Source organism: Drosophila simulans, chromosome 2R (assembly GCF_016746395.2).
Source record: "Drosophila simulans strain w501 chromosome 2R, Prin_Dsim_3.1, whole genome shotgun sequence".
NCBI lineage: Eukaryota > Metazoa > Arthropoda > Insecta > Diptera > Drosophilidae > Drosophila > Drosophila simulans.
The window spans coordinates 21,996,827-22,009,259 of record NC_052521.2 but is presented as its reverse complement, the minus strand read 5'-3'; the positions used below and the strand labels follow the sequence as shown (position 1 = coordinate 22,009,259).

Genomic DNA, 12,433 nt, shown 5'->3' with positions numbered 1-12,433 from the left:
TTTTAGTAACTTTCAGATATTAGTTATTAGCCGTAGGGCCATACCTCTTCTTCGGCTCGCATACAATCCCAAAGAGGCTCGATCCATTCGCCGCACAGAATGCGAAAGATCATCATAAATGAGTGAAAGAAGTCATTGAAATTCCATCTGTTCAAAGGTAATTAACATATAATTAATATAAAATCTTTCATAGGTTTCATTTTGGTCTTGCCTTGGCACTGGATCTGGATCAAACTTCTCGGGCGTATAGTCTTTGGAGAACAATTGCATGCCGATAACAGCGAATATGTAGATAACTATGACCAAAATGAGCGTGAGATTGCCAAGAGCGCCGATCGTCGAGATTATAATGCTAAGCAGCACTTTCATTGTAGTCCACGATTGAGCCAATTTTAATACCCTTAGCTGGAAAAATTAAATATGAAAATCCGAAATTGAAAACTAGGTGATGTCCTCCTACCAAACGCAAGCCACGCAAGACACTCAAGCCATCAACCAACTCAAATATTATATCAAGCAAGCTCGCAGTAACGATGAGAAGGTCGAAAATGTTCCATCCGCAAAGAAAAAAATCTTTAGACAGAGCCATTAGCTTGACAATGCACTCAAACGTGAAAATTGACGTAAAAACCTAAGAGGGAAAGAAAAAATTAGGTTTATTCTGGTGGTCGGCAATGTTACACTCACTTTGTTTCCCACATCCAGGGCGTTGCGGAAGCTCTCACTCATCCCATGGTGTTCCATGGCCAAAAAGGCGGTGTTTAACACGATGCAAAGTGTGATGGCCAGCTCGAAAAGGGGATCCCTCACTACCTTGTATAGGCAGTTTTGAAATTGTAGCCAGCTTTCATAGTCGGTGCACCAATGAACGCAGCGATCACAGTTTCGGTCGGGTAGGTCATCTGAAATGGTGTTATTTGCGTATAAAGTGTCCATCCAACCAAACTTATTTCTTACCGATCACCACCACCTCCGAAGAGAATTCCTGGTGCAGGGCGTACACATTGTGGTTCTTGATGCGGGCAATGTTTCCATTGCATTTAATAAGGCGTACCTCGCGTGGGGAGAGAGCCAGCTCAACGGTGGACACGTGCCCCATATCGTTCGTCGTATCTTGTTCCTCGTGATCGTCCACTACTCCAGAGTCGTCCTGCGAGGACTCGCGGTTCACGCCGCTTGAGTTGGAGCTCGGCTGACCGCTGCTGGCGATGAGCTGGCCTTTGTAATCCGAGGGGTAAAGCATATTAGGGTTCTTTACGCCCACACCGGTGTCCTGGAAGCTGATGCGCCCCTTGGGCGTGGGGGCCATTGAAGTGTTGCTACCGCCACTACCTGATTTGGCCAGCTTGTGCTGCTGCTCCATCTGCTGGTATTGTTTTTGCGCTTGCATAGTAAGTGCCGAGGGGCGTTCAGTTGCGCTATGGCGGGGACTTGGTCCAGGGCTGGGGGTGGCCGAATGGGATTTGTTGTCGTCCCCGTTGCTGCCGTTCCCATTGCCGTTGGTGCCACCTTCCTTTCCGCCTTTGGTTTTTTTTCGCCTAGTTTTTTTCTTGCTGTACGATGCCAAGAGGACTCCTTTCCGTGAGTCGATCTTTTTTTTGTTGTTTTTGTTTAGTTTTTTTACGTTGAGCACCGAGGGATCGAAGCTAAAAGTGGAGTCATCCCGATGGTCCAAGAGATCCTTCTTGCGTTCCTGCAAAGCCATTACAACTTTAGTATTGCGCCAGATAGAGATTTGACGGACTCACCTCGTTTGTTATCTCTGCTTCCTCCTCGTAACATAACGCCACTACAGCCAACATCAGATTGATTAGATAAAACGAACCAAAGAAAACCACCACGGTAAAGAAGGAGACGCTCATAGGACCACATGTTGCCAGCACCTTGAAGAAATGTCACTGAATTAGACCCGCACAACACAAGAAACCTCAAAAACCAACCATGTTATATACATTCTCCCAGTAGTCGAGCGTGATAAGCTGGAATGTCGTCAGCATGGACCACATAAAGTTGTCAAAGTTGGTGTAGCCATGATTGGGATTCTCGCCTACGCAGAGGCACACGTACTCGAAAGGGCAGTGTCGGGCTCCAGTTAAGTTACCACACAGCACGGGCAGTTCATCCTCGTCATATAGCCAGTTGTCGGTGTCGTTGACCCAGCTAAAACGAAGCAAATCATCGATTAGATCGCACTTCAGACCTTAAAGTCAGACTCCTTGCACAACTCACATCTGCCAGTCCGTATGAGACACGTTCGTCCAGTCGGTGGGAACCTGGCGCACGCACTTATTGCGCAGCTCGCCCATGTATACCTGGAGGGCAAAGAGCGCGAAGACCATCAGGCAGAAGATGGTCAGCGTCATGACCTCCGCCAGCTGGCGGAAGGAGTGCAGCAACGCGTTGATGATCGTCTTCAATCCGGGCATGATGGACACCGTCTTGAGGGCGCGCAGCACGCGAAAAGTGCGCAGCCCCGCCAGGTTGCCCACCTCCATGCCGATGGTGGCGTAGCCACTAGTAATTACCACGAAGTCCAGCCAATTCCACGGGTTTCGCAGATACGTGTACTTGTTGAGCAGAAAGCCCTTGGCAATAATCTTGATGACCATTTCGATAGAGTAAATAGCCAGAAAGATGTACTCCGCCTCTTCCACGGTCTCCGTCATGGCCAGGAAGATGCAGTTGAACAGAATGGTGGCCATGACGCAGTAGTCGAAGAACTGGTTGGTGGCGATGTAGACGCAAACGCGCCTTGCTGGGCTCCATGGGTAGAAGAGGAAGAGGCTCTTTGTGCCCGTGAAGCGATGGATGTAGTTCTTCCGGAACCGCTTGGATACTACACAGAAGGTCTGAAATTTGAAAAAGCGCGCTTAGTACAGGGTGCTGTTTGGTGGAGGATTCCTGTTTTCCAGTTAAAGCACCTCGCAATGTGGTCCCAAGCGTTGCCTACTCCCAATTTCTATCCCACTTGTTTGGCACTGCACTACCTCCAATTAAACAGGACTTTCTTGTTAAATCTCATTAAAATGAAATCGGATATGGCAGCACCAGAGCGCAAAATAAGTGGCAGTGTTGCCAAGTGGCAACCTTAGGTGGCAGCGCCACTATCGATAGGCATCTATCGCACCAAAGCAACCCTTCGGCGAGCTGTCAAATAGACACGCGAGCCTAGCACGCCGACTTCCGTTTTATATTCGTTCTTTCGTTCTCAAACCGTCGTCCAGACCAGAAGGAAAATGAGAGCTAAGGTAATAAATTGTGAAAATTAAATTTTCCCTTTCGAACATAGTGTTAAACGCGAGTGAACAGCAACTAACAGTGATTTTTATCGTTTGCAGTGGCGTAAGAAGCGTATGCGTAGGTTGAAGCGTAAGCGCAGAAAGATGCGTGCAAGGTCCAAGTAAGCGCAGCGGCATTGCCCACTAAATGGTGAGTTCATCCGCTGGTCGCAGCCTCTGGGAGCACCCTTTCCCATCTCAAACTATTTCCCCGTTTCCCGCACGCGAGGTTCTAATCCAAATCCCCTCTTCGTTTCAGGAACTCTTGATTGATGCTAACACCGAAACGAAAAACGCCGACAGGGTAGCCCCAAAATGGTGGCCCTCAAGTAATTTTGCAAACCAGTTTTCACACAAACGTACATGTGCATTTTAAATTCACGTAAAAATTGATTCTAATAAATTACTAGATTTTCGCCAAGGTTCCACAACTAAATCATGCGTTGTTAATATGAGTGAAAGAAAGAGAGCGGTGAGAAAAGGGCAAGCGTGCTCTTTCGACATAACCACATTCGCGAATCATGTGTCTATATGTGCGGGAGCGCGAGAGCACGTTTTGGCAAAAGTGTTTTGCTGTTGAGATTACAGATTTTAGCCACGTTAGCCCTGGGTGCCATGGCGATGTATGCTTATCGGCCGACCGGCGGATTGGATCCACTTGGTGCCCATCGGAAGACCACATTAAACATTGATCAGCTCGAGGCAGGGCAATAAATTGCCTACAAATCGGCTAATACGATTATTCAAGGCGCAGTCGGTTGGAGGAACTGCCTCCGACCAGGGAGCGCGTGTCCTGCGCCCGTCATGCCGTTCCGCTCCTGCCCCTTGGCCATGTTCGGAAAATCGATTTGTTTGCCTCCAAAGGGGAGCAACGAAAAGTAAACCTTAAGGCAGCCGCCCAGGCCACACTGGGTTGTTCATTAGCGCCCTGATTTCTTCAATTATATATGCAGATGTGCCTGCCGAGGATGATGTTTCGGCTGGCCCGCTAGCGTCCGACCCCCCTCCAGACCACTCGTCTGAAGGTCGTTTGTCACTGTAATACACACATAAACGTCGCTCAGCCAAGTAAGCAGAAATTTTAATGTAGCAAGCAGAAATTTCGATTGGGTGGCATTTTGCCATTTACCATTTTGTGGGCCTGCCTGTAAATTTGCATGCCTTTCCAGTTCCCTTCCTGAAATGCTGTTGGTGGTTACGGCAAGCAGCTTAGGGATAAGCGTGTGTATTTTTAAGTGCCCGAAATGAAAAGCTGTGTAGAAGCTTGTAGAGATTCCAGGCAAACATGCGGCGTCTGTGTCTTATCGTGTCGCCAGAGACGAGCAGACGGGTGTTGTTTGCCAGAAGATGGCCATTAAAATGCAATTAAGCACTTTGATTCTGCACCTGCAGTGGCTGTTTGAAAGCCATGCAGCCCATTTTCATAGGAGACGAGCAGTAAGGGCTTCGGATGGGAGATACTGGGTTGCTGGGCGATTGGCTACGCTGTTTGGTTAGGGAAGTTACTCAAAGCCATGGCCTAAGAATGTTTGGTTTGCTTAGTTCCCAGGGCATCAGCAGAGATGAGCAATAGTCACTGAGCGCCTACTAGCATAGTCGAAAGTTTTAATTATTTAATACCCTGTATTTTCAGAGCGCGTTAAATTGAAAGTCAATAATAAGCTTATGACACCAACTGTATTGCTCCAAAGAAATCACTGGTCACAATACTAAGTTTCGATGTGCTGCGCAGATGACGCAAAAATTACTCGGAGGTACCGTGCAATGTAGGTGCTCTGGGAGTTGGCTGATTCTGTGAAATGGATTAAACAAAGCCGTGCGGTCAACCGGAGATAGTCTGTTCTCCTAACCATTCAGGAATTAATTATAGAATGTGGGACAATATTGCTGCACTCGTCGCAGGAGTGACCCAGAAAGAGCGTCGAGATTCGCAATGGGATGTTCCCGGACTGCGAGCATGTCGCCAATAAGATTTAATTATAGATTGCCGGACTTTGTTTGTCTTGGACTTAGTGGGATGTCCGGTAGATCGATAAACACATCACTCGGCGTCACAGGTACGCTCATCTTATCGCTCCCCGTAACTCCCATTATAGTGCAGCCCCGTGGGCTGGCCACTTGCATGTTTATTCAGCCCAGCCCAGTCCAGTCCAGTTCGTCCGGCTAGGCCGCTATCCGGAATTATTTCGCCACGACACGTGGCGCGAAAGCCGCCAAGTCTTGAGTACACTTGCATGTTCGCCTATAATTTGTCCTCTGCGGCTGCTGCGGCAGCGGCTCCGGCCAGTTTGTTTGAGTCACGTAAATACGGCTGTCAACTTCGCTGCCCGGAGCCCTGTGCATGACATGACCCATATTTCCAGCACCGAGTTCATGCCTACACTCACACTTGGGCAGACGTGTTTGCAACTGTGTGTCCTTTGTTTGATGTACATAGTTCCAAAATTTATTCCCGGCTTTGAAATTTAACGAGCGAGCGGCATTTACGCTGATTTCCTTTTCGGCTTTCGAGGACCCACGAGGGCCGTTCTAGGCGTTTCCATTAACCGCAGTTTCCCTGCGCCAAAGTGCACTTCCACTTGTGCCCACAATGGGGCAAGTGCAGCGAGGCGACGGTATCAAAACAAAAGCATCAACAGCCGCGCGCCGTGTTCCATTTCCGCCGCCTGCACCTGCCACCACGAGGATTGCCCTACCACGAGAACCCGGATCTGGGGTCGGTCGCCTGCCTGTGACTTTTTAATTAGAGCCAATGGGCGGCCAACTGAGGCGAGGTCGCGGATAATGAGGGAATGTTGAACGCGGCAGTACTCACCTCCTCGTAAATGAAGGTGTCAATCTCCTCCAGCGGCTTTCCGTACATGTGCTCCGGAAAGGGCTCGAACTTGCGGGGCAGCACATCGCCGTCCTCCACGGAGGCCTTGGTGCGCGGGTGGAAGCCGTACTCCCGCACCAGCTGGATGTGCCGGTTCTCGTGCTTGACCTGCGACCTCTGCGTGTACGCGACAACCTGGTGCTTGGCGACAGCTGAAAGAGATCGAAGGGATTAATACTGCGACAACCAACACAAACATACAAATGTATATACATTCATATGCAGACCCCAACCAAAGTACGTAGACACCTCACTAATTTTAAGCTTTTACATTATTGTCAGAGAAATTATTGTGTATTTTAAAATTTCGACTAAATATTAAATTGGAAAATACTGTGTAATTGGCCAGAGCTTAATACAAGCCTAGCCACATTCTTATACAGTAGCAGGAAATTTAGCTTGCGGAATGACAACACACCACTTCGTCCTCATCTGTACAGTGAATAGCTCCTGCCGTGCTGGGGAGCTCGCCCCGGACCGAAAGCCAATCCGTCCACTCATCGTCGCCACATCCGATGCCCGAAAACTCGGTGGAAGTCCAGGTAATGCAGGCCGTCGGCGGCGGAATCGCCGGAGCTGCGACGCGTACCATAACCCAGCCGCTGGACGTGCTGAAGATCCGATTCCAAATGCAAGTGGAACCGGTCACCAACCATAAGGGGTCGAAATACCGTGGAGTCATCCACGCTTTCAAGTCGGTGTACGCCGAGGAGGGAATGCGCGGCATGTTCCGTGGCCACAACTCCGGCCAGGTTCTGAGCATTTCGTACGCTCTGGTGCAGTTCTGGTCCTACGAACAGCTTCGCTCCATGGCCCACCAGTTCGAATACTGGAGGGAGCGCCCCTTCCTCATGTTTTTCATCTGCGGCGGCATAGCCGGATGTCTGGGAGCCGTGGCAGCCCAGCCGTTCGACGTGGTAAGAACGCAGATGGTGGCCGCAGATCCCTCCTCGCGCCGCAGTCAGATGAACACTTTTACCGGGCTTCGAAAGGTCTATAAGATGGAAGGCTGGATGGGTCTTTCGCGAGGATTACCCTTCACGCTTGTGCAGGTGTTCCCGCTGGTAGGGGCAAACTTTCTCTTCTACAAGTACCTAAACGCGGCTGTCCTGATGGCCAAGCCTCCCGACCAGCGCCAGGAAATCCACGGCGCCTTCCTCTTCCTCAATGGGGCGCTGTCCGGGGTGTTGGCCAAGATGATCGTATACCCGGCGGACCTGCTTAAAAAGCGCATCCAGCTGATGGCCTTCAAACAGGAACGTAAGACCTTTGGCCGCAACCCTGAGTGCCCTACGATCCTGGGCTGCATCAGCACCACGTTCCGGGAGGAAGGACTCGGGGGCTTCTATAAGGGAATGTTGCCCACTCTGCTCAAGGCAGGACTGATGAGTGCCGTCTACTTCTCCATCTATGACATGTTTAAGCGCCACTATATAGCTCCAATGAAAGAGGCGGAGAAAAATCGGCAAAAACTGGTCAAGCATTAGGTAAACCACATACTGGGCGGCTGGCTTAAATTATTACACTAACATGGTTTATTTTGTACACCAGTGTCTTGGGAGAATGTGTGGAATATGGATGAGCGAACATGTCAAATATAAGTTAAACGTGAACAGTAGACTAGACGACCAGATGGCCAACGACGGACATTGCCGTCTACTTCCAGTTTGAACTGGATCCCGCCCAGCCGCCGGAGGCCGGCGCTGAATAGCTGTATCCGTCGCCACCGCCGCCGGAAGATCCGCCGTAGGAGCCACCACTGCCGGAAGCAGCGGCTGCAGCCACCACCTGGGTATCATAGCTGGATCCGCCGCCACTGCTATAGCCGCCGCCATGTCCACCGCTGTATCCTCCAGAGCTGTAGGACGAGCCGCCGCTGTAGGAGGAGGCACCGCTGTAAGAGGATCCACCAGAATATCCACCATCGTAGCCCCCGGAGGTGCCGCCACTGTATCCACCGGAGGATCCGCCGCCGTATCCGCCGGAAGAGCCATGTGAATCACCAGCTGCAGCAGCAGCCACAATCACCTGGGTGTCATGACCTCCTCCGCTGTGACCGCCACCGCTGTAGCCGCCGTATCCTCCGCTGCCTCCATGAGCAGAAGAGTCTGAGCTGGCGGCGATGGCTGCAATGTTGGCGATGGCATGGCCACCATAACCTCCGCCGTGTCCGCCGCTGCCTCCGTGTCCGCCATGTCCGCCATGTCCGTGATCGGAGGACGAGCCAGCAGCAGCAGCGATGGCAGCAATCTTGGCATCATCATGACCGGAACTATATCCGCCGGAGCTGTATCCGTGGCCACCGCCACCTCCGCCGCCTCCGCCACCCCCGGAACTGTATCCGTGGTTCTCGGTGATAACAGCATAGGTGTTCACATGGCCACCGCCTCCTCCACCGCCGCTGTATCCGCCATCGTGGGAGTGAATCTCATAGCCTCCACCTCCATGGCCGCCAAAATCACCGCCTCCGTGGCCGCCAAAATCACCACCTCCGTGGCCGCCGTGATCCCCACCGCTCTCCGGCAGGTGAATGCGGATGTGGACATGCTCTCGTCCGAAGGTGGGCTTTCCCCATACCGCTGGGCTAGCCAGCAGAAGCGCACTGATCTGGGAGTGGAAGGAGGGAATCTGTGTTAGGATCCACCTGAACTGACGTGGTGTCGTGCCAAACTCACTATGAAACGGGCTGCCATTTCTCTGGATTCGTTGCGAAGGACTCTCGAATGATTGCTCGCCTCTGGACCGACTGGAAATGATTCGGCAAACGTGGGCACACGCCGTTTTATAGCCCTCTTCTCCACTCGGGAGCCATGCGGTTATATAAGCGATCGCTCGCCGCGGAGCAAGTGCAGAGATAATCTCTTTCGACGACGACGAGCTGAATGAAGTGGAGCCAGACCACTGGAGCTTCACGACCGCGACCCATTGAAGGCCAAATGGCCGCGTCTTCGTCTTCGTTTTCTTCTCGGCCGTCCAGTCTTCACTCTCCCTTTCCGAAGATCGCGAGAGTGTTGACCTTTCACATCATCCCCAGCATGTGCCCTTTTGCAATCCCACTAGAGTAACGTAAAAAAGGGTCTGTGACTCAAAATTATTTTAAGTCCCATGGTGTGATGCCAACTTAAGTGTATCAATCATCTTTGGTTTTCCATTTTCAATATTTTACATGATCAACAAAACCGGTTTCGTAGACCAATTTAAGATCGCTAAGAGATATCTTAAATTCCTTTTGCTATATTTACGTAAGAAAATCATATTTTACGATATGGATATCCGCTGCATAAAAGATGTTTTTCTAAATCTAAGACTTTTATTTTTTAATTGTAATACTCGGATTCTCCCAGTGCACTAACACACTCTCTCCCGAGGAGCATTCGCTTCTGTGCTCTACTTTCTTTCGAGAGAAAATCTGAGTGGCCCTAAGCTTCGTGGGCTGGTCGCCGAAAATAGCTAAAACCGAAACTCAAACTGTGGTAATATGCAACTTGACCAGTTCCAGTTTTGGCCCAGAGCTCGTTGCTATTGCTACTTTATCACATCGCCGATGCTGGTTGTTAACCGTTAGGTATTTTGTTGACGTTCATGTTTATGGATTTGTATGCAGATACGACGAACTTCCTATTGGCAATTCCTTATTGTTGGTCCAGACTTGCATAACGATTGGCCAAGGGTTGGCCGGGTTGGCTGCTGCCCGCTGGCTGCTCGCTGTCGCTAGTCATTAACCCATTGATGGCCGTACCAGTGCCGGAAATTATCAATATAATTTTGTTTGCCAACGGAGCAGTGGTCCTGCTGCGGCTGAGGGGCAGGGAAAGAGCCAGTTACTGTTCTTTGGATTGGGCCAGGTCAGGTCGCCGTTCAGAGAGCCAGTTCGCGAGAGGCTCTCGAGCGCTATTGGGTTAAGCCTCGCCTGCAGCAACATCAAAAATATCTTGTCATGCCCCCGCGCTGCAGCATGGGCAAAAGGCAACGCGTCGTGGGTTTTGTTCGCGCTTACATCAGCAAGATGTCCGACTGGCGGCGGAGAGAGGTCATGGCCACTGGCCACCCAACACCGCCAACTCACCCACCCACCAATCTGCACGCCCCATCCACCCCCGCCGCCATGCTTTCGCCGTTGATTAGCCACTGTTTTCATTAGCAGTGAGTGACTTGGGCCGAGCCAGCGAATCGGGGCCATCCGGCCATTTCGATTACGTCGCTGATTATCATTTCTCATCTGGCAGCTACGGAGCTAGGCAGCTGGCTGCTCGTCGGCAGATTCCATCACTGCCGAATAATTAATACACATTTAAACTGTTTCGGATTGTAAACAAAGCGGGCTTACATAAGGAACTAGCTGGGAGCAGCAAGCGGGACACCGACGCAATAATCTGTTGCCAATCAAGCCACATCGCAGGTCATAATCACGATGCTGTGTCGAATGAAGTTCGAACTGGGAGCCGCTGAGCTGGAGCACATGGGCTGCACTCCAGTGCCATCAGAGCATCTTTCAATGGGGATTACATCTTCAGCTAGCGAGGGCCATGCTCACGATGATGAAGCTGCTTCTGCTGCCCCGGCGATGACGGCAATGACGATGGGCAACCGGTTGGCGGTCGCACATTAACATCAGATGCAACGGAGACGCACATCTTCCCCATATTGCATAATCGACCCGGGCTCGCGACTCGAAACTCCAGACCTGCCGTCGCATCTTCACGCGGAAGCAAAGCCATTCTCAAAGCGCCCAAAAACAAAAAGGAAATTGCACACCGACACAGAAAACTAAAAGCAGCTAGCAACGTGCAATGTCGTGGTTTTCCCAAAAAACCAGTTGCATCCACACACAGAGAGAAAAGTTGTGCTACAAGTGATTCACGAGAATTGTGGAGAAAGTCTTGAAAATGTCAATTCAATTTTCTGCTATATTATGAAGCTCTCTTGATATTCCTTATGAACTGGCTGCTTTGCTTCGGATTTGCTGGTTCAACTTTCAAAGTTTGTTGCTTTAAGTGCAGCCATTGTTGCAGTTGCAACTGGCATTGCTGCCTCCGTTGCAGTTGCAGCTGCGCAGACCTTTGAGCAAGTTCAATGGTGACGGGAATGGGAATGGAAATTGAAATGGGATTTGGACTCGGAGCGGAGGCTTAGGGGGCAGGGCAATTACGCCCCTCGCAGTTGGGGCACTTGCTCTCGACTGCTTCCTGGCCCTGGCCAAAAACCAAATCCAATTCGAGACTGGCAAGGCGGAAAGGAAGGCGGTCGGTCCAACCCCGGCCCAAGCCGAGCCGAAGGAGAAACCGAAACACTGGCTGCAGTGATGCGGGACACACAAAAGTGAAAAAGTGAATCGGTAGGATAAAGCGAGATGCAGCAGCAATTGCTCTACATATTTAATTAGTTTCCGTTTCCGTTCATATTCGTAATCCACAGATGGCAGCGCCTGCTGGCCTTTGTGCATTGTTCACCTCCCCAATGAATATATTCCGCTGACAATGGCGCCGTGCGCCCACTTATCAACCCAAGGCCCGCCCACTCACTCCTGCCGAAAGGACAAATGGCGCTCTCTATCGGCGCCTGCAAAAACGATTGCGTAACTTATGGCCAGTCATCAGCCGAAACTTTTGCGTCCGGCAAAAGCGCTTCCCATTTTCGATTTGTTTATCATTTATTTAAACGGCCTTAGGGTCGCTCTGCCCCGCCATTAAGCTGGTTCGATTCCATTTTCGTTTTATTGGCCAAGACCCAGGACACAGGACCCAAGTGCCCCAGACCCACGCCCATGCCCCGTATCCAAGGCACAACCGGCACAGCAATCGCCCGGCACACAATGAGCAATGCTATTTAATTATGTTGATGAGCAGGACCGGACAGCAGGACAGGAGTTCGGGAAGTGGCAGGAAAACGCTCAACACGCACAAAAAGGAAATGCCTTTGGTCCTCCCACCCCCAACTGCCTTTTATACGGCACTGTGGGTGGCTGATGAAGAATGTCAATCTTTGAGCTCATAACTTGGCCATCTAATACTCTTAAGCCAATTGTCGGTTTCCGGTGTCGGTGTAGAAGTCAACTTAAATAGGCCGAGAAGTTTAAAAAAAATGGAAAGAATAAAACAAACTTGCTCTCTATAACTTATAGAAAGAAGTCCTGCATCTCCAGCCAGACTCCTGTGTGTCCGCAACCACTGTGCACGTGTTTCTTTTGGTTGGCGTGCAGGTGTCGCTGTCAGGATGTCGGAGGAGCTGATTGAGGAAGGAGGAGGAGCAGAAGTCCTGCCCCGTGACACCTGCCCTCCTG

General features: G+C 50.7%; 3 protein-coding genes and 2 long non-coding RNA genes across 18 annotated transcripts in view; 3 read left to right on the top strand and 2 right to left on the bottom strand.

Moving 5' to 3' along the window:
- Positions 1 to 12,433, bottom strand: part of LOC6736152 (sodium channel protein 60E) — a 30,190-nt gene that overhangs the window by 14,561 nt on the left and 3,196 nt on the right. For 12 of the 13 annotated variants that reach the window (XM_039291946.2, XM_039291945.1, XM_044922528.1 and 9 more), the window contains 9 exons: positions 6,094 to 6,305; positions 2,230 to 2,849; positions 1,941 to 2,160; positions 1,749 to 1,883; positions 958 to 1,693; positions 688 to 902; positions 461 to 631; positions 212 to 405; positions 45 to 147 (listed from right to left, as the gene is read on the bottom strand). In XM_039291946.2, the coding sequence (XP_039147880.1) occupies positions 45 to 147; positions 212 to 405; positions 461 to 631; positions 688 to 902; positions 958 to 1,693; positions 1,749 to 1,883; positions 1,941 to 2,160; positions 2,230 to 2,849; positions 6,094 to 6,305 (2,606 nt within the window). Of the gene's footprint in view, positions 1 to 44; positions 148 to 211; positions 406 to 460; positions 632 to 687; positions 903 to 957; positions 1,694 to 1,748; positions 1,884 to 1,940; positions 2,161 to 2,229; positions 2,850 to 2,921; positions 3,015 to 6,093; positions 6,306 to 12,433 lie in introns of those variants that run through there. The other variant, XM_016168928.3, reaches the window with a different exon arrangement.
- Positions 3,099 to 3,398, top strand: LOC123327099. Its single transcript, XR_006541561.1, has 2 exons — positions 3,099 to 3,248; positions 3,339 to 3,398. It is a non-coding gene; the product is annotated as an uncharacterized LOC123327099 (long non-coding RNA).
- Positions 6,376 to 7,847, top strand: LOC27208964 (mitochondrial thiamine pyrophosphate carrier). The gene is made up of 2 exons (XM_016184495.3): positions 6,376 to 7,640; positions 7,705 to 7,847. The coding sequence occupies exon 1, from the start codon at positions 6,669 to 6,671 to the stop codon at positions 7,638 to 7,640; it is 972 nt and encodes a 323-aa protein (XP_016029551.1). The 5' UTR covers positions 6,376 to 6,668; the 3' UTR covers positions 7,705 to 7,847.
- LOC6736151 (glycine-rich protein DOT1) lies at positions 7,666 to 9,406 on the bottom strand. Its single transcript, XM_016168927.2, has 2 exons — positions 8,829 to 9,406; positions 7,666 to 8,760 (listed from the first exon to the last, which is right to left on the bottom strand). The coding sequence occupies exons 1-2, from the start codon at positions 8,844 to 8,846 to the stop codon at positions 7,810 to 7,812; spliced, it is 969 nt and encodes a 322-aa protein (XP_016029550.2). The 5' UTR covers positions 8,847 to 9,406; the 3' UTR covers positions 7,666 to 7,809.
- LOC27209204 lies at positions 9,454 to 12,212 on the top strand. Of its 2 annotated transcripts, none has more exons than XR_005543619.2 (2): positions 9,454 to 11,488; positions 11,569 to 12,212. It is a non-coding gene; the product is annotated as an uncharacterized LOC27209204 (long non-coding RNA). The 2 variants fall into 2 exon arrangements; XR_001601256.3 differs by having other exon boundaries at positions 11,537 to 12,212.

Bases quoted from the DNA above. Each gene is read 5' to 3' on its own strand.
- LOC27208964 (XM_016184495.3), top strand. From the start codon at position 6,669: ATGCCCGAAAACTCGGTGGAAGTCCAGGTAATGCAGGCCGTCGGCGGC.